The 25,784-nt window shown below is 44.8% G+C and overlaps 1 protein-coding gene across 3 annotated transcripts in view; it reads left to right on the top strand.

Annotated features, from left to right (window-relative positions):
- Window positions 1-7,036: 7,036 nt before the first annotated feature.
- Window positions 7,037-25,784, top strand: part of ESRP2 (epithelial splicing regulatory protein 2) — a 49,560-nt gene continuing 30,812 nt past the window's right edge. The window contains exons 1-3 of one of the 3 annotated variants that reach the window (XM_083512483.1): window positions 7,037-7,270; window positions 7,540-7,700; window positions 8,697-8,825. In XM_083512483.1, coding sequence (XP_083368609.1) covers window positions 7,560-7,700; window positions 8,697-8,825 — 270 coding nt within the window. In that variant the 5' untranslated portion in view covers window positions 7,037-7,270; window positions 7,540-7,559. The remainder of the gene's footprint in view (window positions 7,271-7,539; window positions 7,701-8,696; window positions 8,826-25,784) is intronic. The other 2 variants (XM_083512485.1, XM_083512484.1) reach the window with 2 other exon arrangements.

The following is a 25,784-nucleotide window of genomic DNA, read 5'->3' as shown; positions in this document are numbered from 1 at the left end:
AGACGGGAGGCTTCCATTTGTTTCTGGCTGAGGCACCAAAATATCTTAGGCTGGACCTGGATTGACAAAACCAACAGTTCCCTGGCTGGCTAAGTTCTTATTCCTTGGCAAACAAGGGCGTTCCCTCTGAAGCAAAGCTCTGTGTGAAAGGAGGTGGGTGTGGTACTGGCAGCTGAAGGTATCTGGAAGGGCTAGGCCAGAACACGTATCTACACCAGCATGACTCTGGCAGGAGAGGAGGCAGCGCAGCGCATTCTGCACCTGTTGAGCCATATGCCTGGTTTTGGTTTTTTTTTATCAATATTGACACTGCAATTCCTGTAGCAATAGAGTGATAAAGCAACGGCCAGTCTTTTAGAATGCACGAAGTTGAAAAAAAATTAATAATAATTCTGGCCGTTTGGAAGCATTTGCTGAGTTCATGCGACGTGTGCATGGATAGGAAGGCATGGAGGGTAGGGAGTGAGATTGTACCCCTGCCTCTGAGACCTTCATGGATTGATGCAAAGCTCTGAAGAAAGTCCACATTTGAGCACTGAGAGGCTCCCTCTGCGCAGCTGGATCCCTGCGTTTGCATACCCCTCCAACACTTTGAAGCAGAAATCTGGGATGCCATCTTCTTGGATGCCATCTTCCCGGTTTTTCTTGCAAGAGTGTGGTGGCCATTTTGGTTGTTGTGATCCTGTGTGATTTATCACCACTGTTTCCCGTCCCCCCCCCCCCAAAAAAATGCTTTTTCAGGCACACCACCCAAAAATGCATACTTTCATGTTTCATGAGATGGCAGCCCTGAAAAAAAACATTTTTTTAGGGGAAATCACGCCATCAGAGATAATGATAACAAAAATGGCCACCATTCTCTTGCAATAAAAAAAATGAGATGTCCCGGTTTTTCCAGGACACTTGTAGGGTAACTCTGTACATATATAAAGCTCTGTTCAGACCTTGATATGAGCATAGGAAGATCCAGGGCATAACCCTTTACTTTTGCATGAAAAGCTTGTGATCTGCCACTGAACTTCAACCCTTTCTTTTCAAATCCTTCCCCAAATCTCTCAAAACATGCCTTATTCAAAATGTTAATATTACAAAAAGAAGATATTTCTGTCTGTTCTAATATAGCTACAACCAACAACAAACAGTGTCCATTTTTCTCCCAACTTCAGGCGGGACCTGGATCCATTTCTTCTGTGTTAACTTGTTTATTAATTTGTCCATATCACCAATCTACCAAAACGTTCATGAGCCTATTCTTTGATTCCTGAAAATACAGGCCTTTTCCAGTATGGAGGAAGCACAATCTTGACTGCTAGCCAACAGTTAAATAAGAAGCCTAGAAGCAGAGGATTAATTTTCGTACAAAACACTGAATAACACAGTCAACAGATCCAAACTCAGCCTGCCTCCAGGTATTTGGAAATGGCCTCTGAAAACAGGGGACAATTTATCTGAAGAGAATCACCTTAGCGCTACAATTGCCAAAGTCTGTCTATTGTAGCATGCCTCCTCAGATCCTGCACCCAGTGTTGAGACACTGTTTGTTGTATTCTAGTTATGCTACTGACGTGCATTGTCTGCTTTTAAGATGGCCAGGGTAGTGAATGCAAAAACCTGGAAAGAAAAGCACAGTTCAAATAAAGTAGCACTGATAAGGAACTTAGGGGAACATTTTGGAATGATAAAATTAGCAAAGTTGAAAAAGCAAGAAAATGCCAAGGAATGTTTAAACTGAAGAAACCCAGGGTTAATACAGGCAGACTCATTGTAGACAGCATTTATAAGGAGTGTCTAGAATTTATAAGATATCTTGAAAACATACAAAATAACAATAGTAACAATTACCATATTTTTTCTGTGTATAAGACTAGGTTTTTTAACCAAAAAATTAGGTTTGAAATTGGGGCTCATCTTATACATGGGTAGTGCTGAGGGGTGTTTTCTTAATTTTGAGGGGTGTCTTATACATGGGGGCATCTTATACACAGAAAAATATGGTAATTAACTTTCACCAATGAAAAATATTTTCAGAGGTGCACACAGTGCATTTAGGCCAACATATAGTTTGGCCCACAGAAGGATTCACCACAACAGCAGCTGGAAAGAAGGAAATGGCAGCACAAGGAATCACACTGGGACAGAACAGGCAGACTCTCCTCTGAATTTGCACTCAATTTTTTTGTTTTTATGCTGCTTTTCAGAGGAAGGAGCCCTCTCGGCAGCTCACAATCTGTGTCATCGAACAAATTTTAAAAACAATTAATTTACACTCAGCAGCACAAAACACATCCTGGTTGGTCCAGCCCAGCAATCCAGATACAGTGGTGCCCCGCAAGACGAATGCCTCGCAAGACGAAAAACTCGCTAGACGAAAGGGCTTTTCGGTTTTGCGTTGCTTCGCTAGACGAATTTCCCTATGGGCTTGCTTCGCAAGACGAAAACTTCTTGCGCTTTTTTTTTAAAGCTGCTTGAAGAGGCGCAGTTGCGACGGACCGTGCTTCGCAAGACGTAAAACATCGCAAGACGAAAAGACTCGTGGAACGAATTATTTTCGTCTTGCGAGGCACCACTGTAAAACTAATTCAACAATTACTCCTGGGTCCAACAATCTAACCACTACACCACAAATGGCTATTCTGGTTTGCAGCCTGAAAACAGGACGACCTCTAGCAGCCAGTGCTGGCTGGTGGCTGATGGGACTTGTAGTCCAAAACATCTGGAAGGCCTCAAGTTGCGTGAAGGCTGCTCTCTCTATAAATATGACTTTCAGAACTCAAGTTAAAGCTGAACAAGAGTAACATTTCATTGCAGCAAGTTCCAGGTTACAAATTAACTTTGCTGGCACTGCATGCTCAGGGTCTTAACCCCACATGTCGCAGCAGGAAATGGATCCTGTTTTTCTTCTCTGCAAACATTCGATACTATTTCTTAGTATTTTCAGCCCAGAAAATTGTATTATATATAGATCACAAGTTGGAAATGCATGGAGGAAGGAGGGTGATTGGATGGGGTAGAATTAACTAGATTCTAAGCAATTCAGACAGGTCCCTCCCTGCTTTTTTGAGGGTTGGAAGGGCAAAACTTTACAACGATATTAATGAATATACAAAACCAATGAAAACTGAACATAAAACATTGCATCATTATTATATTACAATCCTCCCTCCCTCCAAGGAGATCTGAGCAATACATACTGTTCTCACTCATCCCATTTAATCCCCACGGCAACCCTGTGAAGTACAATAGACTAAGAGTGAATGACAGTCACTCTACACAGTAGCTGGCAGCATGGTGGGGCAGAGGCGCTTACCAGACCTCCCTGCAGGTGTGTCACTGCTGCTTACCAGGAGAGAGAGGTGGCAGGTAGCAGCAAGGCAGACATGGTGCAAACACACCGTGCCCAGCAGTGACGTAGCGTGGGTTGTCAGCACCCGGGGCAAGGCAAGTAATTTGCGCCCCCTAACCCGTGGATTTGCACCCACTAACCCTAACCCCCAGATGTTGCGCCCGGTGCAGCCCGCCCCCTCTGCACCCCCCACGCTACGCCACTGGTGCCCAGCCAATCTAGTGCTCCTGCTGTATTTGCACCATGCTTCTCTCTCGGTAAGCAGTAGTGACTCACCTGCCAGGTGGTCAGGTAAGAATATAGCCATTGCAGCTAGTATCCATTGATTGATAGCCTTTAATTCCCAGGGTGAACTTAATAGCTAAACAGGGATTTGAACCCAGATCCAGCACTGGCTCAAAGTACGAAAATCTATGGCTGCATATGAGTCAAACTGTAAACTATAATCTCCAGGCAAAGACCTGTTGTCTTATATTTGGTAAAGTGTTGTCCACATAGTTGATTCTATATGTATAACTATTACATTGCACTATGAACCTACAAATCCCACTTCAAATATTGCTTCTGGCACACTAATCAGCTTCAGGTCAAGCTACCTTCTCAACCTCAGCCCCTCAACAGTAAGACTGACCTACCTCTCAGGGTTGGTGTAATACTCAGAAGGCACTGAGGTAAACATTTTTTTGCAGCTGGGAAAGAAAAGTGTGGGATCAACGAGAGCATAGGTGCCAGTTCCCTGGGGGCCCTGGGGGCTCAAGCACCCCACACATTTCCCCATGAAGAGGCTGGGCACCCACAAATTTTGGCCATGCACACTGCATGGCACCCACAGTCGCAGGGCTAAGCTGGCATTCCTGAAAAGAGATTTATGGGAAGACCTATAAACACCCAGCAAGCAAATCAGGATGAATGTTCAGTAAACAGGTCACCAGGAGAGCCTCTAGTGGAATTATGCACATTAGTTTAAAACTTTTGTGGGAAGAAAATGTCACCTTCCTCCTCAATACGACTCTCTCTTTTCTTGGAGGTTTTAAAGCAGCGGTTGGATGGCAACCTGTCATGGATGCTTTAGTTTAGATTCCTGCATTGCAGGGGGCTGGACTGGATGACCCTCGGGGTCCCTTCCAACTCTGCAGTTCTATGGTGCTATGACTCTCAGTCACCCTTCCCCCAGGTAATGCAAACAGTGGCTTCTTCCCCTCCTTGGCAGACCCTGTAACAGAGGCACCTGCGGTAGGCATTCAGCAAAGCCACTTAACATTCCATACCTGTGCAAAGGCCACTCCATTTTCAGCTGAACACTCCCTTCCTCTTGTGTGCTGGCTCCATTTCTACAGAGAAGACAGGAATTCACTGAGCCACGTAAGGTGGTCAAACCACACACCCCACCCCAAGTCCAACCAGCAAACACACTTTGGGCTATAACTATATTCAGTTAGTCCTCTCAAACATCTCTTGTTTAAAGCCACTGGTGTGTATTTGAAAGGGCTCAGTTTCATATTCTATGGTGCCTTTCTCTGAAGCCATGTCCAAACAGCTGTCATTATAGTGCCTGGGAAACACCTCCAGATGCAAATGGTGCTGTTTCTTAACCAGATTTTTATACCTTCCTTTCACCAACAGTCTCTGGGCAGCATCTTAAGACTATTACTTGACAGCAGAGGCCTTCTATAGCCTCCTATGCAGGCTGTGTTTGAAGTACGGATGAGGAGGTGATAACTTGCAATGAAGGCTACCAAATCTTTGAGGGGCCTTTAAATTTGCCTTGAACCAAGTTAGGCCTCAAAGCCTGCCGATCACTTCCTCCTCAGCCTTAGGGAAATAAAACTTCACCACATAAATTCCTGCCAGCTGTGCATAAGAGCCCTGTCAGTTTATTATCATTATTTAAAGGAAGCAACCTCCAACTGTCTCTGCAAAGCAAATGGTGGGACTGGAGGACCCACATTTGGGCAACTTTTGGGAGGGCCTCGGTGCCACAACCTGCCAGCCATGCCACAGTCTTTGAGCTGGACACTCTTTGCCTGCTGAGTGAAGGTGACCAGGAGACAGAGGTTCCAGGGCAGGAAAGAGGGAAGGCCTCCCTCCTCTGAGGGGAAAAGGGCCAGAGGAAGGTGTTGAAGGAAACTGCAGATAAAAGCTTGATATTTATTAACAATGAGAATGGAAAGGAAGGGCATAAGAGAAAGAAACGTGTGACTCAGGGGCAGGGCCTGGATTAAGACTTTTAGAGGCCCTAATCACTGAAAAGATTAAGGTGCCCTTCTCTTTCTAATTCAAAATGAAAACCATTTAAAAGGGGGGAGGAGTGTGTTGTGGAAGGCTAGCAAATGACTTTCTCACAATGGCTACCTTAATGCTTTTTTAAAAAATCAAATAATTTCAAAAGAAAACCCTCATTTTGTGTAGGTTTTGCTGGTGTTTAGGTGTGATGCATATGCATTGTTCGCTTACTTATTTAAGATACTTCTGTATGAAATGCATTTCAAAGTATAAGTATAGGAACACAGAATAAAAACCACCAACCAAGAAATAAAATACACAATAATGCATCATAAAATTAATACAGCAGCTAAAAGCAAAGCTTAAAGCGCCTTCTCAGAGGTGCAATAAAAACATTTAAAATACACTGTTAAAGTGTTTAAACCAAAATAACACTGGAAACCACTTAATTTCACACTACACTCAGCTGCCCCACAAGCAAAGTTTTTGGGTGACGGATAGGAGACCTAACCCGCAACAAGTCCCCTAGTGGCCAGGTGCAAATTTGGGGAGGCTTCTGCACCTTTAATAGTTGCATAGCACAATTTCAGCTTGCCTGCTGAAATTCCCTTTTGCATCTGCCCCCCCATGCTGTTAGATTTCAGCTTCTCCCCCCACACCCCCTGTATCCCTGACCATTAGCCAGGCTGTCTGGGGCTATTCTGGAGGGCAAAATCTGGAGCTACCCCACCCCTGCTATAAACTATGCAAAGGCTGTCCATTTGTGAAATGCCATCCTAAACATGTTTACTCTGAAGTAAGGCTCATAGTTCTGCCTTGCAGGATCTGTCTCCAGGTAGGTATAAGATCCCAGCCTTATAGCTTCATTTGGGGGCTGTTTCGCTCACAGCAGCAGTGAGGTTTTTACTTCTGCATAGAATTGGATAGTGGTAGCCTAACCCACCTCACAGGGTTGTTGTGAGGGTGAAATGAGGAGAGGGAGAACGAACCACTTGCACCACCTGGAGTTCCTTGGTGCAAAAGGCAGGATATAAATGTAACAAAACTTAAAAAAACAAAAACAAAAAACGGTTGCAGCTTTAAACAAGTAAAGATTTCAAAATAATGAGATCTGTGCCCAGGTGACAAAAACCGGCAGGTAACTGGCGAGAGAGGGAAGGGCTGAACACAAGATATTGAGGACGGAAGTCTTGCGAGCGAATATATCCTGGGGGCGTCCACTGTGCCTTTAGAAACGAATTGTAGCAGGAGTGTTGCATTCCACTTGCTGATAAAAGACTCCTTTAAAAAAAAACCTCAGAAAGCAGGTTAAGGCACTTCCTGGAGTCAGAATTAAAACTGAGGGAGGAGGAGAAAAGGGAGTTTCCCTTCTGATCTCTCTTTCTCTCCCAGTCAGGAGCAAACACCAACCCACACCAATCAGGTAAGCTCAGCCAGGCGTTGATTTCTCCCTAGGTCCCTCCCCTATACCTTTTCCAAAGGCCCAATGGCCTTGCCCCTTTGGGAGATTGACTAGGGTCACATGGTCTCACTCATGGGCAGGTAACTTAGGAAGAAGAGGAGAAGAAAAAGATTTTTTCCCCCCTCCTTGATTAACCAAAGCTGGGTTTCCTGCCATGATGTCAGAAGGAGAGAAGTCTACCGCTTGTTAATTTCATCCCCCAGTCTGACCTAGGAAGTAGGAGAAGCACCTCATCAAGGCAGGTACAACTGCAAAACAGAATCTCTCCTTAAATAATTTATTTTGGTCTTAGCTACCTCTCCCTGCCCCCCTTCCCCATAGTTCTGGCTCTTCTAATATTGTCCTTTTTAATCTCCACTTTGATCACTTGGAGGAAAGGGGCAACCCTTTATTTGTGGGGGTTTGTGTTGGGTTTGTTTTATACTCGATCTCTCTCTCTCTCTTTCTCTCCCTTATTTTCCCCCCTTTGTTTTGTTGTTCTTTTGTTTTTTACCTCTGCTTTTGATTGTAGCTGTTTCCCCCCCTGTGGTCATGACGGCTGCTTCTCCGCACAGTGACTCTCTGGTGGTCTTGTTTGGGGCAACAGCTGGTGCATATGGGGCTAAGCTGGGTTCCGATGAAAGGGAACTAATTCTCTTGGTGTGGCAAGTTGTGGATCTACACAGCAAGAAGGTATGGCTTCCCAAACTCTTGGTACAAAGTTGGGTGACGTGCAAAAAAGGAAATGAGAAAACAGCAAATGCAGACCTACCCAAACTTGCCTGAGAGTAACATTCCCTCTCTCTCCCCCCCCCACTCCAAAGCTGAGAAGGGCTAAGTATCCCTCTTCTCCAAAAATCTCCGTAGGCGGGGGAAAAACTTAAATAGTTTGACCACCTACATACATACACATATGTACTCTTACGGGGTGGGGAACTCACTTGCTTCAAAATTGTCCTTAAAATTGATTGATGGAGGGGAAAATCTAGACTACAAAAGTGTTATCTCCCCCACTCCAGCTAATTTTTATCTGTTAGGCTTTAAATGCCAAAAGCTTTTGCTTCTTCTAGAAGTTGAGCCTTTTCCTCATTTGGGATATTTGGTGTGTGTTGTGTATTTTTTTATCTTATTTTAAATCAGGCCTGCATGTTGCTTCTGGGACCTATCGCTTTATATGGGAATCGAACCCAGGGAGGGGGACTTTCTGTGTGCATTAAGAGTAACTTAGTCAAATCTCATTCCCTCCCCGCCTTCATTCTTACACCCTATGTCAAATATTAATAGCTATTTAAAAAGCAAAAAAGCTGTCCAGTTGTCAATATGGCTGAGCCCCTTAATGAGAGTGTTGCAGGGTGACCTGATTGCCCATGAAAACCAGCCAGTTCTGATGGGATAAACATAACTCCTCTCATCAGGATTATATAAGAATTGCAGCCAAGTCCCTTTTTCAGGGGAAGGGAGCAAGTCTCCCGAGGAAGAGAGCAACCAAGGAGTGAACAGAATCTTGGATTTTGTGAAATTGGCAAAATCTAACCTTTTTAAAGAAATTATAAGGCAGATTCCCTTAAACCATTGTGCTTTTCTTTTAACACACATGCATGTGTGCACACCACCCTGTTCCATTTTCTTACTTTTTCTTCTCCCTCCAACCTCCCCCCCCCCCATTCCCACTTTGTTAAATATTTTCAGGTAGGGACCCTGCACAAATGCTTGGTGAAGGCCGACAATTTGGAGCTGAGCGATGAATGTGGAGAGGTGACGGGCTTAACCCCTGAAGGCCTGAGCAAAGCTGAGCCACTGGATCGAGTTCTCCAGCAGGTGAGGGAAGCTGAGGGTTAATGTTAATGCAGAGAGCAGGATTCTGACTGATGCAACAAGGCAAATAGACTTGCTTTTGACTTTCGCTTTGAAATCCGCTCCGCAGACCAGTTATTCACAGCAGCAATATTGCAAGCATGGTTTGTCCCCCAGTAAGGCCTGCTCTGTTTATTCACCACATGCTTGCACATTTCTGATTATTGTCTCCAGTGACTTCTAGCTGAACGATGACACGTATTGAATCTGGTGCTGTTAATAACCAGAGTGTTCGCCATGAGAGCCAGGAAGTCCCAGGTTGTAATTTCACCTTTGCCTTGAACTCCCTAAATGGCCTTAGACTATCTGTACCCCCACCCCAAAAATAACTACTACGCTTATGTGTTAACACACTCTGAAATCTCAAATGTGGTGTCTAAATGCAAAGTATAATGTTGACTATAACCTGAAGTTATTTGGTCTGTAGTGGCTCATTCAAACATGCCACTCAAGCTTGATGTTGCCCACATCCAGGGACAAATGTGAACTCGCCATGGGAATTTGTGTGTGGGTGACATATTCTGGCAGCTTTGGTTTTGAAAGCCTCTTGACAAAAGTCCAGGAGCACACAGGTCTAAAACAATCACAGATTGCTTGTACAGCCAGGTTAGCCCTCTTAATGCAATGTGGTAAGGCTGTTCCTATGGGATTTGGGCAGTGATGTAGTCTGGACATGACACTTTAAATGCTGATCTACTTGTCCAGTAAAAAAAGAAAAAAGAAAACAATAAATGATGGAGCCTCAAGAGCCTCTTTCCCCCAAATACCAAAGAGAAATTGAACAGAGAAATATTTAAATAGGATCCCTAATGGGGTTCAGGTGAAACAGAGGATGATGGGGGGGGGCATTATTCTGAATATTGTAAAAAGACCGAAAGCTGTCACCAAAAGGGCTGTGCCTGTACACAACTTGGACAGCAAGCCGAACTGGTTTGTCTTAATGTAATAAGTTAGGGGAAACAACTGGTAACCCTGAGGGTAGGGGGGCCGGAGTATGTTGTCTTTTAAGCAGTCCCACCATTAGCCCATTTCCATGAAGAAACACTTCACATGAGGGAAAGGAATGGGTGTTTTAAGGGAATAGTTGTCTTTAGAAATACTTGAACGTGCCCTTCACAGCTTCTGCAAAGCCAGTGAGGTGAAGGGGGCCAGAGTATAGCTCTCTCTCTGGGGAGATGACTCCCACCACCACAAAGCTCACTGGGTGACCTTGGGCCACACGCTTTCTCTCAGGCTGACCTGGGAGCTAGTTATTACAGGGCTGATGTGAAGGTAAAAGTGGGTGGGAAAGCTTTGCATGCTACCCTGAACTCCTGGGATGAAACTTTGGATAAAACTGTATTTTGGGGGGGAATACTCTGTCCCTGAGTGCAGAATTGGCTGCCCTCCATATGTTGTCGACTATCAACTCTCACCAGTCTGCTGTGCTGGCTGGGGCTGGTAGGAGTTGGTAGCCCCAAACATGTGTAGGGCACCAGGTTGAGGAAGGCTGATATATAATACTTTATGTATTATTTTAAGCAGTTCTGTAAAGGAAAGGTAGACTGAAGGGCAGGGAGTTTGCCCACACATTCAGATTTACTCAACGAGTTCTGTGGGATTTGAACACGGATGTAACTATCTAGCTCTGTGTTCTTACATTTTCATCCCGTCTTTCTCTAACCTCGAGGCCCAATGCAGCATACGTGGAGGTCCTGGGTAGTCTCCCATCCATGCCCTGGCCAGATCCAGACCTGCTTAACTTCAGCAAGGTGGTGGCCAAACTCATATATGTTCTCCACGCAGGGACAGTTTTCCATCTAGGGGGAAAGGCTTGGGGCATTAAGACTTTTTTTTTCGTCCTGAAATTAGTTGTATATGGACTTCACGAGTGGTACAGTTCTGTGCATTCTCTGCCCCCACGCTGCCCAGCACCCAGCCAAACTGCAGCGTCACGTACTGTCCTTTCTGTATGTTGCTGTTAATGTGGGGAGAGAGTTTGTTGGTTCACTTTTCAAAACATGCAAAGGTGTTTTGCCTTTACTTTTTCATATATGTGTGTCTTATGCTTTTGAGCAACCTGGAGTCAAATGGAAAAATACAACGCCATAGCTTTTTTTGGAATGTATGGAACTGGTTCTTCATATCACGTTAGAATTGCTGGTTGAGTGTGTTTGTGGGGAAAACTTGCTTAGGCTGTGGAACAGGTTAGTGTGTTGCCACTTCTGGTGACAGGGATCGGCCCAGTAAGTAATGAGCAATGTATTTCGGTGTTGCTGTGTTTTTTCCCTACATTGAATCATCCTTAGTTTTAATTATGAGTACAGCAGGCTCTGGGTAGGGCAGGGGGAATGAAGTCTTTTTGCAAAAGAAATCATTAGGCGTGGTGTATCCTCCCCCCCCCCCTTCTCCTCTCTTCGCTCTCCCCGGGTAGATTTCATGCAAGACCAGTTAAGACTGTAAAGTGACTTTTCAGTAGTTTGGAAATAGCTCTGAGACAAACGTTACGTACTGCAAGTTCAATCTTGTCCTTCGTCTTGCAACCAAAGACATCTGGAACAGCTTAGCTAAGTACACTTCGTTGTTCATCTTTTTTTTAAAAAAAGTGACACACTATAATTATGCTCAATACTTCTATGTGATTGTATCCTATCATCACAAATTGCAAGTTAGATGTAGCTACTGCAGCACATGCACAGAGGACATGCTGCTGCCTCTGTCTAGGTGTGGTCGATGCTTCTTCGTCAAATGAAGGAGGATGCCCTGGGTGAGGCAGAGAATTTTGAGTTAAAGGATATCCACCTGAAACTCTCGCTGGTTCTTAGAAATCTCGGCTCTATATCCTGTCCTGTTTTAAGACACAGCAATTTGAACATTTATTTGAACTAAGGAATCTTCTAGTCCTCAAGACCCGAAAGCATGGTTTCAGTGTTCCATCAATGCTGCAATTCAGAGGTGTGGTGCATTTCAGCCCATGCTAGTTCCTGCTGGCCCATGCAGTTGATGGAACCAGGACTGCCCGTTTGGTTCCCCATAGTGACTTATCCTCCGATTATTTATAGAAGAAAACTTGTAATATTCCAATCCTCACTGTCCCACCACTACCAAACCTCTCTCTTGATGTCACACCTTGCTGAAAGTTCTGCTCCTCCTCCTTAAAGCCTTTTGTTTACTCTGTAGTCACTGGTCTTCCACCAACTTTAAAAGCCAGCAGGGTGTGTTCTTGTTAAGAGAAATACTAGAAAAGGCATCTTGTAGGACAACTTGCCTTATCAATTACGAAATGTACCTTGGCAGCTGTGGTGTGTGAAATGGCCTTGCAGCATGCACATACATTTGCAAGTGTATTACAGATAAGTTGCGCCCACACCCCACTCTTAGGTTTAACTTATAAAGGCTCTGAAGAGGAAGTTGAATCCTGAAAAACAGCAAATCAAGAAAAACTAAATTGGTGCCATTTCCTAAATACACAGACACACTGGAAGCCAAAAATGGATGATTTACCCCCCCCCCCAAAATAGGGATTATGCCTGCTAAAGTGGGGAACTTGGGGTGTTTGTGTGCTTGGGGAAAAGTGGGGGCTACAGTACAGTGGTACCTCGGGTTAAGTACTTAATTCATTCTGGAGGTCCATTCTTAACCTGAAACTGTTCTTAACCTGAGCACCACTTTAGCTAATGGGGCCTCCTGCTGCTGCCGCGCCGCCGGAGCACGATTTCTGTTCTCATCCTGAAGCAAAGTTCTTAACCTGAAGCACTATTTCTGGGTTAGCGGAGTCTGTAACCTGAAGCGTATGTAACCTGAAGCGTGTGTAACCCGAGGTACCACTATATTGAACTTGGGGAGTTGCCACTGAGCCCACACCCTTTAAAATTGCAGAAATAAGCTGGAAAGGCAAGGAGATTGTTACTTTTGAGCTAACTACATATAAATATATTCGCTCCCAGTGATTTAAAACATTCTGTTAAGTATCCTGTGCAATTGAGGTTCAGAAGTTCTGTCTTGCTTAGCAGAACTTACAAAGCTGCCTTATCAGAACACAGATCCATCTGGTAGTGGCAACCGAACTCTGGGATTTCGGACAGGGATCTTCCCCAGATCTCCCTGGAGTTTCTAGGGATTGAAGCTGGCACCATGTCCATGCATAGCAGATGCTCTGCCACTGAGCTGTGGCTCTTCCCAGATTTGAGCAGGGCATCAAGAAAGATTTCAGTAGATGGGGGTGAGAATCCCAGCAAGATTTGAAAGTCTTGTCCTTCAAACTCTAGTCAAGATTAAATTGCAAAAAGCAGCACAGTTTCAGAGCATTTGTTGTGGTTGCTTTTCATAGGCAGAGCTGTTGGCTCACACCAAAGGCTCATCTAGTCTAGCACCCTCTTTCCCACACTGCAGTGTCCAATCTCATGCCCCTGGGATACCCACTAGCAGGACATCAGGAAGGCAAGAGCCCTTTCTTGTCCTTGCTTTCCAGCAACTAGTATTTGGAAGCACACTGCTCTGGAACTTGGAGGTTTTGTTTGGCTATCATGACTAACAGCCCCTGGTAAGCACATTCCTGGAGGATAAAGAGAACGCTCCTTTAAATACATCTAAGCTACCGGCTGTCACCCATAAAGTGCAACAGGTAATTCCTGCCCTGTAATTCAGCCTCCCTCAACCTGGTGCTCTCTAGATGTTTTGGATTATGACTCCCATCAGGGGCAGTCAGAACATCTGGGAGGCACACTAGGTTGAGAAAAGCTGTCATAATTACATGAAAGTCATCCGCTCAGGAAAACCACCCTCTGCTTCTTTTGAAAATGCAAAGGGATTCTTGTGTCACATTGCAACCCACGGTTCAGTGTGACATGCACACTCATAAAGGTCTCCACGGGCATCATTTGAACTTGAGCCATCAGACAATGCTAAAACAATGCTGATGGTAGAGTTGGAGCTAGTTGCAACTGGCAGTTGCTGGTGTTTGCTGCAGGAATCTTTACCCAATATCCAGGAAGGCCAAAATGAGGAGTTGACACATGCCTGGAAAATATGCAAATATAGAGCAGCAGTTGACTAACCTGAACCCAGATGTTGATGACCCACAAAGCCCATGAATTCAGACCATTGAGCATGCTATCTGAGGTTGATGGGAGTTTGCCCAGTGACATCTAGACAGCATTGTTTCCTTCCTCTTTGCCTTGACCTTCTTATAGAAAATAGCACTGTTTCAGAGTCAGAAGATCAGCAACCTGTTTGAAGCATAGGAAGCTGCCTTGATCCTGAGTTGGCCCATTAGTCCATTTTTCTTAGGTCAATTCTAGACAACCTGATTATTGAGCAGTAATCAAACTCCCAACAACCCCAGCCAGCATGGCCAATGAACAAGTTGTCCAGCAACAGTTTTGGTGTGCTTGAGTCCAGTCTTTCCCCATGCACATTAAGTTGTATCCAATTACATTCTACTCAGTTTACCCATTGAAATTCATTGGCCTTAGTCCTGCCCATCAATTCCAACAGGTCTACTCTTGAGTAAAACATAGTTGGAGACCATTGATGGTACACAAATATAACATGTTCACAATATGATTGATTGTGAGCTTTAGAAGTCTTTATTCTAGCTCAAACTTTTATTGATAGTTCTCTTTGCTTAGTCCTGATTTAAACTCTCAAGTTGCAGGGCTAGCTTTGCATTATCTTATTTTGTTAAAAAAATAATTCTGAGTCCTTGAAGATCAAAGGGAACCTTCACATAGCTAAAAGCCATGTGCATAGCTTGTTCAGTATGGATCTAAGTATTTGGTTAAGTCCACAGGGACAATTGCTTATAGCTGCTGCAGCAAACACAAGGTAAGGTCTTTGACATGTGTAGACACTGATAGCTCTGTCTGCAAGCCCTCTGGCAGGGATATTTGCTTCTTTTTGTCTGACTTGGAAGCAACCTGGATGAATAGGCTGATCTCCTGGGGGGCATATTTTACACCTCTCTTATCTCCTCTCTTTCACTCATTCTATCCGTAGATGGCAAGAAGAAGTGTGTGAAACATGAATGGCATCATCAGTTTTTCTTTTGGCCTTTGTCCCTCATTTGTTGTAGGGGATCCAGGTCCCACTTTCCTTAATAGTGTGCACCATGCATGTGTATGGCATTTTCACAGTTCCATAAGCAAATGTATATAGGTCATGTCTACAAGGAACTAAAATGTTTTCCTTCCATCTGTTATGAGGTTGGATGCATTGGCATTTGGTTATCTGTTGTTGTAATAATGGTTTTCCGTGCTGTGTGTCCTGAGCTACTGCTATCCCTGAGTATGTGAAAGATGACTCTTGGCTCAAGAGAGTGCAGGAAAAAGTGCCCAACATTTTGTGATATTTGTTGGGTCAAAATTTCCCTGCTTCACAGCAAGAGGTGTCTCATAATCAATGTCTAAGTGCCAATCAAAGGCCGTTCAGACATCTTTGTATTGTGTGTTTGTGCTAATTATGGTATTGGGGCCATTACATGTGATCTCACTTTCAATACTATATGTTTGAGATGGTTTTCAATCAATCCATACCTTGAAAATTCCTGCTGAAATCCTGTATATATTTTTTCTTGAATGTGCTGTGCTGGTGGGTGTTCTTCTCACTTTTATTGTGCTATAATGCCTCTCTGGACAGCAGTAATGCAGTAGTATTCAAGAAGCACGATGTGCAGACAGTCCAGTATAAATCTCTCACTAATGTATTCTTATTGTATCAATGACATGTTGCAGAATATACCTGCAAACAAATTGGAGGGGAGCTAAGTCTTGTCTGTTAGTTGCTGTATTTGACAGTACATTCTGCACGCATCCCCTGCATGATAGCCTTGAATCAATGTCTTATTTCCCCTGACAACTACACTTCTTTGAGCTTGGAATTCTAGTGGAGATTCTAATGTACTCTGACCCCAGGGCACCTCCAGGCAACAGTTATGCTCATTCATATAAGGCAGAGGTTTTCACCCTTTTTGAGTCCATGGCTCCCTTGACCAACTCCATTCTTTCTGCAGCACCCCTGTGGGGTTCAAGAGCCTAGTTATGTCACCCCTTGCCTGCAGAGCTGGCAGCCTCTAATCCTTTTTCAGACACCCTGCTGCTGCCCCTAGTCTCTGAGCTGTCTCCTCCCCACCCTGCCCCAAAGAGAGGTGCCTCTTCACACTGCCACACCGGAGCCTTGGAAGATGATGCCCCCAGCCTTAGTGGCCCAATGGAGACTGGCCAAAGGTGAATGTGAGGCCAGCACCTTACCTTGGGAGGCAGCAGCAGGTGCTGCAGGGCCTGCATGGTGAAAAGGCTTCCCTTCAGCACCGGGCACTCAGCTCCCAGGCAGGCCTTGCACACAGCAAGCACAAGAAAGGCCAACACAACGCCTGCCTGCCCAGTCTGTCCATTCCCAACAGCAAGGGTTGGCGGACTGGCTGGCTTGGCTATCTTGCCTGCTTGCTTGCTTACTCTGAGGCTCCCTCAGCTGCTGGCAACCAGCACCCCCTGGCCAGCCACAGAGGCACCATTCACTTGTAGCCAGGGCTGCTGCAACAAATGGCTGTGCAAGCCTTTGGGCAGCAGAGACACAAGAGGGCATCAGAGGAGGGAGGGAAAGAAAAAAAAGAGATACAGAGACCAGTGTTGCCTGCAGCACCCCTGAACATCATTCAAGGCACCCCAGGTTGCCATGGGTTGAAAACCACTAATATAAGGCCCTGTCAGCACTATACATTTAAATCAGCATCATACCACTGTAAATAGTCATAGTTTCCCCCCAAAGAATCCTGGGAACTGTAATTTAAGGGTGATGGGAGGTGTTAGGAGACCCCTATTCCCCCTCCCAGAGCTATAGTTCTTAGACTAGCTTAATCAATCTTCTCAAGGAAATTGGAAATGTTCCCTAAGGGGAACTGGAGGCTCCTAACAGCACTCAGCACCAATTCAGATAGGAAATCTTGCTGGTTGGTTTGATGCTGCACTTGTTCTAGATTACTACCAGAATTGTTTTTACAAGAAGAAACTGTTGTATCCAATTTAGTAACAGCATAATAATACAGGAGCAAAGGAAAGTTTTCTGCAATGCTTAAAAGGAGCTTTGAGGGTGCTCAGGTCCTGGTTCTTGGTATGTGTCAGAATACAAGGACCTTTTTCCATTTGTGAAATTTTGGCAGGCATGATGCTTCCACTGATTCCCATCAGCAGATGGAATCTGTCTTTATTCTTTCAGACTAGTTTGGTTCCTGGTGTATTTGCTCTTAGTAGGGGAAAACAAATTTCAAAATATGGTCTCTTCTTCCAATGCCTAGTGGGAACTCTTCTTCATTTAAATTGCAAGGAACATCATGTTTCCTTTTATATTCTGAAAAGGCACTGGTAATACATAAAATGTAACATGCTGGAAGGCAGGTCATTTAGCAAACTAAAATTATTCAGTTGGTTGACAGGCTTGTTATTACTTTGCTTTTTTATTGGGCTTCTTACCTGCCTTTTACCACAAGGTCCCAGGGTGTGTTGCCACAATATAAAAATGCAACATTAAAATCTGTTGAAAGGAACTGGAGGCTGTAGTCCTGCAGTCCAGGAAGGCTGTAACCCCTTAAAATATCTGGAGAATGTGATTTTGGGGGCAACCTATTTATTTATTTAACAAGACTGATATACAGTACCATGTAATCAACCATAACTTCTAAGAGGTTTCCATAAAACGGTAGAAAATATTCATAAGAAAACACTGATGATAAAATAAAACTTTAAAAGCAAATAGACTTAAAATTTATGAAAAGTTGGGTGAAATCACCAGTTTCAAAACAAATATTAATAAGCAAATCACATGTGTAAGTAGGTTTGCCTAAACAAATATGTTTTTAGCAAGCACTGGAGGCACCTGCCTAATATCTGTGGGAAGGGTATTCCAGAGAGTAGGCGCTGCTGCTACACAGAAGAATCGATTCCTTGCAAGTGCAGAATGATCATTATGTTGGTTCCACAGATCAAATGGGCAAATGTTGGATGAGGTGATCCTTCAAGTAAACTGGTCCCAAGCTTTATATACAAACAGTAACACCTTGCATTTGGCCCTACAAGGGTAAAGCACTCTGGGTGAATGCAGCACAGTGCCACGCACGAACTGACAGTTCAGGAAGGCTCTTAAGAGCAGGGCCTAGGTTGACTTCGGTGCATTCATGTCTGGTCCTGCAGATGAGTGAGAGGCGTTGGCTCTTGGTAGCCAAAGAACAGAGGCATCACTTTTCTCAACATCTGTAGTCTAGTGAAGTCAGCAGAAAATGGGCTGCATGTTTTCAACTTAAAAAAATAAAAGAGGGGTTCGGAAAGGACACAAGGGAAGATTACAGCCCTAAGATTCCTTCAGTCTGATTAACAGGTTGCAATTTTGTTTCAGGGGAAACCTGTTCTGCAGCCTTTTCCTCCTTCCTCTACCACCCCCCACCCCACCTTCACCATTTAATGGCAAGGGGCGTGTCCCTTTTCTACCTCTTTATATGGCCTTGCAAACCATCTTGATTTTATTCCACTTTTTTAAAAAAAGGGGAGGAGTGCGGAAGGAATTATTGCAATAATGCATCAGGGGTGGAGGTTGGGAGTATTTCTGCCTCATTGCAGGAGTTTTCCTTTCTTTGATATGCACCTTTGGCCCCATCTGAAAAAGTGATCAGGAAAGCTGATTCAGCAGGATTCCTTCCAATTTGAAGAATTAATTTGGTGTGGACGAAAATGCTGCTTAGCCACTCCTCTGCAGTGTATGGAGGACTGAGACCTGCCTGTGTGTTTGTGTGTGTAAAAGTACGACAGTGGTACCTCGGGTTACAGACGCTTCAGGTTACGGACTCCGCTAACCCAGAAATATTACCTCAGGTTAAGAACTTTGCTTCAGGATGAGAACAGAAATCATGTGGCGGCGGCGCAGCAGCAGTGGGAGGCCCCATTAGCTAAAGTGGTACCTCAGTTTAAGAACAGTTTCAGGTTAAGAACGGACTTCTGGAATGAATTAAGTTCATAACCAGAGGTACCACTGCATACAAAAGTAGCGTGTACATTTGTTGCTCCACCCACTTTTGCTTCTGGCCCCACCCACCACTTGCATGTGTTCCTTGAAAGGTTTACTCAGAAGGAAATGCTGACCACATGGGCTGGGAAAGATTCCTCACTCCTGCTCTCCCGACCCCCTTTTTCTTTTGCCTGAAATGTTCCCCTGCCCTTTAGAAGCAGTGACAGAAAGGCACAGGGCTTTGCCACCAGCTGCATATTTAATACATTGCATGCCTTTAAAATGCAAACCAAACCTGCGAGTTGCTAGGGTAAACTTTGGTTTTGCTGCAGAAGAGGATGCAGGTCTGGTGGTGGATGGGGGGTATTAACCGCCCCTCACCAACATGCCTGTCAGGTGTTTACCTTTTCTTTGGAGCCAGCCAGTGTTTCTTCCACAGGGCATGTGGAACTGAAATGCCACTGGACTTGGGGTTTGATGGAGCATGGTTCTGTTTCCTTCTCTGATTTAACTGGGTGTAAGTCAACACTTGTCAGGTGTTCATCTGTGGTGGTTGATGCCCACTGAGACTGGTAGTGGCAAAACGTCCTGGGCCGGTCCTGCCCCAGGCTCTCCCTCCGCTGCCCCCAATCTGCATGAACTAAGTCCAAAGGCTGCATAGAATTAGGTCAAGGTCTGTAAGTTATTTCTCTGCCTCCCACCTCGTAATAGCAGATCAGGGAGGGTGCATTAATTATATGGGTGTGCTGGATTTTGACTGACGGATTTGCTTGGTTGCACTTATTTGCCAGTTTTCTGCCAAGGCACCCGAGGCTATTTACAATATTAGGATAAACAAATCATACAAAATATTCTCAGGGCAACTTCAGGAGCTGCTGGCACAAGCTCCGTGGTCTGGGCTTTATGTCTTCTGCATTTCCCCCATGGCCTGCAGGTCTTAATATCCTCAGATGGGGACAGGGATAGGCAACCCCAACAGTTCTCTCAATAGCTGATGAGAACCACAGGCAGGGGGAGTGCTGTTGTGCTTGGGTTCTGCTTGCAGGTTTCATATTATGGCATCTGGGTGGTCACTGTGAGAACAGGGGGCTGGACGGGGTGAGCTACTGTTTTGATGCAGTGGAGCTTTTCTTAGGTGCTTATGATTCTTCTGCAGAAGTTAGGTTTTCAGATATATTGGTAGCATCCATTTCTCTTTTGCATCAAGATTACCTGCCCCTTTACCTTTCCTAGGGTCAGTCTGCATACTATTTAGTTCCACTTCATTCCAGTCAGCTTTCTTCTGAAGTATTGCCAAAAATAGTGTGCGCTCTTGAAAAATTCCATTAAAAGATTCAAATTTCCAGAAGTGGCACTTTCTTAATTTTTGTTGCTGCAAAAAAAAAAAAAAAAAAAAAAAAAAAAAGAACTGAAGAGAAGACCAGAGTCTTGTCACTGTGCTGGCTGAATTTGATGGGAATTGTAGTCAAAACAGGTTGGCAAATGCTGAAGTTAAGCTTTGCAAGAGTTCAAATGGATGGCTATTAAAATTGGTAGTTGGAGAACAAAGATGCCTTCACTCAGTTATCTGGCCTTCAACATAGCAATGTAACATGATTTAATGGGTCAAATGCATTTCAGAATTAATTCCTACAATAATTATTTAGCTGTGTGCTAGGTGCTGTATGGAACAAATATACAATGCAATTTCTCTATATTGATAACCCTGTCAATGGGAGAGTAATCTGAAGGAGTGCATAAAATAAAATGCCTGGTGCACCATTTTTAATTTGGTGGACTACTGAATCATGTTGATTCACCTGGCTAGGGGATGGTGTGTCTCTGTGTCTGTGTGTCTGTCAAGGGAGCACAAGCTGTAGCTCAGTGGAAGAACATCTGCTTTGTATGCAAAAGATTCTAGGTTCAATCCCCAACATCTCTAGTTGGGGCTGGGAAAGACTTGATTCTGAAACCCTAGAGTCTTTGGGGAACCTTTGGCTCTCCAGATACTGCTGAACTACAACCTCCATCATCCCTGGTGGGAACTGTAATTCAGCAACACAGATAGAGGGTCGAAGGGTTCTCATCCATGACCCAGAGAGCTGTTGCCAGTTAGTGCAGGTAGATACTGAGCTAGAGGGACTCACTTCTTGATCTCACTTCTTCAATAGCAGTGCCCTATTGCTAAGCATGAAAAAGTACTTTTGTACTTGAATTATCAGTGATCATTAAAATAGAATCCCAGAGTCCGCTTTACTGTTTCATGCCTGAAATGGGTCTCCACTTGGTGTCCATCCCACCACAAGCAATTTCTCTGTCACATCCTATAAAACAAGCACCTCTCTTTGTTTTCATCTTCTAAAGTGTCAGAGAATACAAAAGCACATGCACTCCTCTAATGCAGTAGTTACTTAGGATCGCATCTGAGGTCTGGTGTGCCATCGCTGGTTTCTTCTACTTTCGCCAGGAAAAGGATTACCCTGTTCTTTGCCTTAAAAGTAGCATTATTTCCCCCTCCCCTGCTTTCTGCATTTTGCATTTACTTGTGCCAAGGCCTAGGTGACAGCACTGATGAATCCATGTGCATAATAAATGTGCAGAAACTGAAAACCAGGTGGAAGTTTCAGATATGTTGAGATGAGTCTGCAGAAAAAGGTGCTCTTTATTCTAAAGTTAGCACCACGCATGCCATTGGGGGGGGGAGCATACTTGATATCTGATGTGGATTTTTTTATAAGAAGTATGCGTACACCAGCCTTGCCCCTGCTGGTGGGAGTTGTAGCCCAAAGCACCAGGAAGGCTGGTGTAAACGGTTTCCCCCAGCTCTGCAGCTATTGTTTAGCCTTCCTCCTGATTGGTCCAGCTGTGCAGTACAAACAGTGAAAGAGTGTTGGGTAAATACAACGGGACCATGCTTTGCAATCAATAGAGCAAGTGCTAAAGATCACGTTGCTTAGGAAAGCTTGTCCTTGGAATGGGGGGAGAGAAAGAGAGAGAGAAGGCAAGAGGAAAACTAAACACTAACAACACACTGCAATGCCCACCATGGTTGGTTTGTTTTTTACTGACTCAATCTATCTGTGTGAATGTCTGAATTCTTAACAAGTGTTGCTTTTTATAGCTTTGGAAATAGTTATCGTAGTTCACCGTCTACAACTAAGCTTAGGTAAGAGTTGAGGCTGTACTTGTTGTCATACAAGAGATACCTAAGGCGTCTCTTCTCTCTTCCCACCCCCTTTAATGCAACCACAGAGAGGGCTCTGAATCTGATGGGATCAGTAATGCAAAGAGGAGGATGCCTTAGGGCCCCTCCAAATTGGAGGTGTGTTGGGAGTTTTTGCAGCTGCCTTCTGCAACATGTCATTAATGAAATACTCACTCCAGCAGCACAAATACTAGAATTGGAATGATACAGAGAAGATGAGCATGGCCCCTACTCAAATTTGTCCCGCATTTTAAAAATTAAATAAAGGGGGGGGACACCCAACATGTTGTTAATTAAATAGTATTGTATTTATGCTGAATGGTCCACACATCATTATTGACATCTAGAGGAACCACAAAAGTGGGACAGAAAACCAAATTGAGAGCATTTATGGTGTGAAAGGTTGCAGGATTTTTACAGAAAACCACAGGGCACAAACGTATTACAAGTGAAACACTATGCCCACCCCTGAAATTTTCCACACCAGTTTGGTGATTATTAGTTTTTTGTTAGCATTTTGGTGTGTGTTTCACCTAAATTTGTGTCTGCTACTTTTCTTAACACAATGCATTTAAAGATTTTCATGAAAAAAATATTTTTACACTTTCCCCTAATGCAAAGGGGGCTAGCTTATGCCCCCCCCATGACATATGCTGTTTATCCACAACCCTTAATTGTTCCTGTGCATTTGGGGCTGCTGGGAGTTGCTAGTTGACTTCAGTTGGGGAAGGCTCTGTTACAGGACTTCCAGGATGCTGTCGCTCTTTAGATGGGATTCAGTCACACACCCAGTAAATTTAGGTTGTGCAATTAGGTATGTGTGTGTGTGTGTGTGTGTGTGTGTGTGTGTGTGTGTTGCAGAACAAACCCTCTTCTCCAAAAGGGAGAAGAGGACTTTTTCCAGTAAGAAAAGTAGCAGGAAAATATCCTGGAAAGTATGAGATGACACTTGACTTGCTGCAACATTGTCTAACCTCCCTGCAAAAAAAAAAAAAAAAAAAAAATATGGATGGATGCTTAATAACCAGGTCATCTGGAAGCCCCCTATAGTATGCCCCTGAACTATGAATGAAGCAGAGTTTGTGGAAGTGGTCTGAGCGTGAGCTCCTGTCCCAACAAAACCTGTATTCTTTTCTTCTTCCTGGTTCTCTCAGCAGTGCAGCTATGCTGTGTGTGTGTGTTCGTGTGTGTACAATGATTGTACTGCCAGCCACCACTGATTAGGAGTAATCAGACTAGCAGGCAGTGTTTAGTGAGGCGTTTGCAGGCTGAAAGATGGCCATGAAGTGGAAGCTGGTGGGGCGGGGAAGTGAGAGAGCTGTGTTGGGTGGGGATTTTTTTAAGAACGGAGCACATCTCAAGGCATCTGCAGCATTAGTTCTTCCAGGTGTGTGGTGTGCAGGGCTGCAAATGGCAACAAGTGATCATTTGCTCCACTGTTGTTACCTGGAGCCCTGCAGGTGTTTGGAGGCTACAAGTAGCTGTAGTTGCTAGGGCTGATGGGAATTATAGTCCAAAACACCTGGAGGGCACCAGGTTGGGAAAGGCCATGGTAGATCATGGGTGGGGATCCTGAGGCCCCCAAGTGGTTGTTGGACTCCAACTCCCATCTGCTCCACCTAGGATGGCCAACTGGCCAGGGATGATGAATGTTGTGGTCCAAGAACATATTCCTGTTAAGTACAACCCTGAAATTATTATCTGTGAGTGTATGTTTTAACCTTTTAATCTGTTTTTGGCAGGTTTTTAAAAACTTCATTTAGAAGTTTTAATTGTTGGTACGTTTGCCGCCCTGGGCTCCTTTGGGAGCAAGAGCAGCATATACATATCAATAAGATAAATATGCTATAGTCCCTCTCCTTACTATGTCTCTGTGCTTATTTTGTTTCTATTCTTGTCTTTGGGAGATGCCCATTCCATTCCCTCCCCACCAAAGAGTTGTTTATTGTCTTCCTACTTATGCAAACTGAAGCCTATTGAGACTTTTCTGTCGTGTTTGGTTGGCACTGTTTTGGTTGAACGCTTGGATAATGTGTTTGCTCTCAGTGTGTGTAGGGTGACCAAGAGGGATTTGCACAGACGAGTCTGCTCCATTAGGGCAAATGGGGCACTGCCCCACCACTCTCAGCCAGCTGCCTGCCTGCCTGCCTGCCTGCCTTCTTACTTACAATCTGTCAAAGGGGTGGCAGATGTCAGCTTTATTCTCCTTTCTACAGTGCTGCCTTTGTAGGACTCATCAGATCTAGGATTTCTTTGGCTCTGCCCATCATTTGCCTCCCTGCCCTATCAGGCTCAATGGGTACCAGCCACCACTGGATTTGCTTGCGGGTTTTTCTGCACCCTAGCTTTGGGAGGTGCAAACTTGGGCTTTGAGATCATGAATGTTTTACATGGGCAAGAGATCTAGTGTCCAGCCACCATAGCTTGTGTGTGTGTGTGTGTGTGTGTGTGTGTGTGTATTGCCAGAAGCAGAAAGAAATTAGCTACAGCTTGATGGATTGCATTTGTTGCGTGTGGCAGCTTTTTAGCACAAGGTCACAGTGATCCCATTTTCACTCATGTGGAATAACAGTTAACAGACGAATGAAAAGCAAAACCCCACTGGCAGGTGGGGGGGGGGCCTTTCTGTTTCAGAAAGTTTCTTTGCTTTTATTATGCCTGCAGGTGCGTTTGTATTCCAAAAAACTCATCTCTCTTCAGCAGTATTTCGTGGGCACGAGCTTGCTCTTGGTGAGGCCAAATTGGAGACTGCAGCAACACCAGATTTAGCAGAAAACAAGCTGTTAGATTTTTAAGAGGGAGGCCATGAAACAAAGGCAATGATTTGGGCCCCAGCCTGTGTGTGCCCAGCAGTGTGTGGTGTGACACCACAACATCACGTTTTGAGCATGCACACTGCCACCGCTCTCTAGCACCGCTTCTGTGCTGCCGCAACGGGGGTGGCAGAGCATGGGTGCACATCCACAGCAGAGCCCAACAGAGGCCCAGAGGCGGAGGCCTCAGCCCAGTCGCCGCCATGGTGGCAGAGTTAAGGCCGTGGGCAGCAGACGGAGGCCAGGCACCCACAGTGAGAATTTTGTGGGTGCCCATGCACCCAGGATTCTCTGGAGTTTGCACCAGTGCCATGAAACAACATCCATGCCATACATTTGAAGCTCCTGGCTCCCCACCCTTCATCCTGAAACCTGGGGGATTGTAGTTAACTCTTTACAGAGCTACAGTTCTCTGCGGCCTTAGCAAACTACTGTTTCCAGGATTCTTTGGAAGAAACCATGTGCTTTAAAGGCCTGGTATGGATGGGACGCGGGTGGTGCTGTGGGTTAAACCACAGAGCCTAGGACTTGCCGATCAGAGGTTCGGTGGTTCGAATCCCCGCGACGGGGTAAGCTCCCCTTATTCGGTCCCTGCTCCTGCCAACCTAGCAGTTCGAAAGCACGTCAAAGTGCAAGTAGATAAATAGGTACCCCTCCGGCGGGAAGGTAAATGGCGTTTCCGTGCGCTGCTCTGGTTCGCCAGAAGCAGCTTAGTCATGCTGGCCACATGACCCGGAAGCTGTACGCCGGCTCCCTCGGCCAATAAAGCGAGATGAGCACCACAACCCCAGAGTCGGTCATGACTGGACCTAATGGTCAGGGGTCCCCTTTACCCCCTTTATGGATGTGATCAAAGACTCCATTCAGATACTGTGCTCTCCATTCGATAAGGGATGGTAAACTATGATGCCTGAATTGATAATCTATTAATTATGCCCAGCTATCTGAGGGCCATAG

This window comes from Podarcis liolepis (assembly GCF_965112155.1).
Source record: "Podarcis liolepis genome assembly, chromosome: 7".
Lineage (NCBI taxonomy): Eukaryota > Metazoa > Chordata > Lepidosauria > Squamata > Lacertidae > Podarcis > Podarcis liolepis.
The sequence above is the reverse complement of the archived record's forward strand: the minus strand, read 5'-3'. Positions and strand labels throughout refer to the sequence as shown.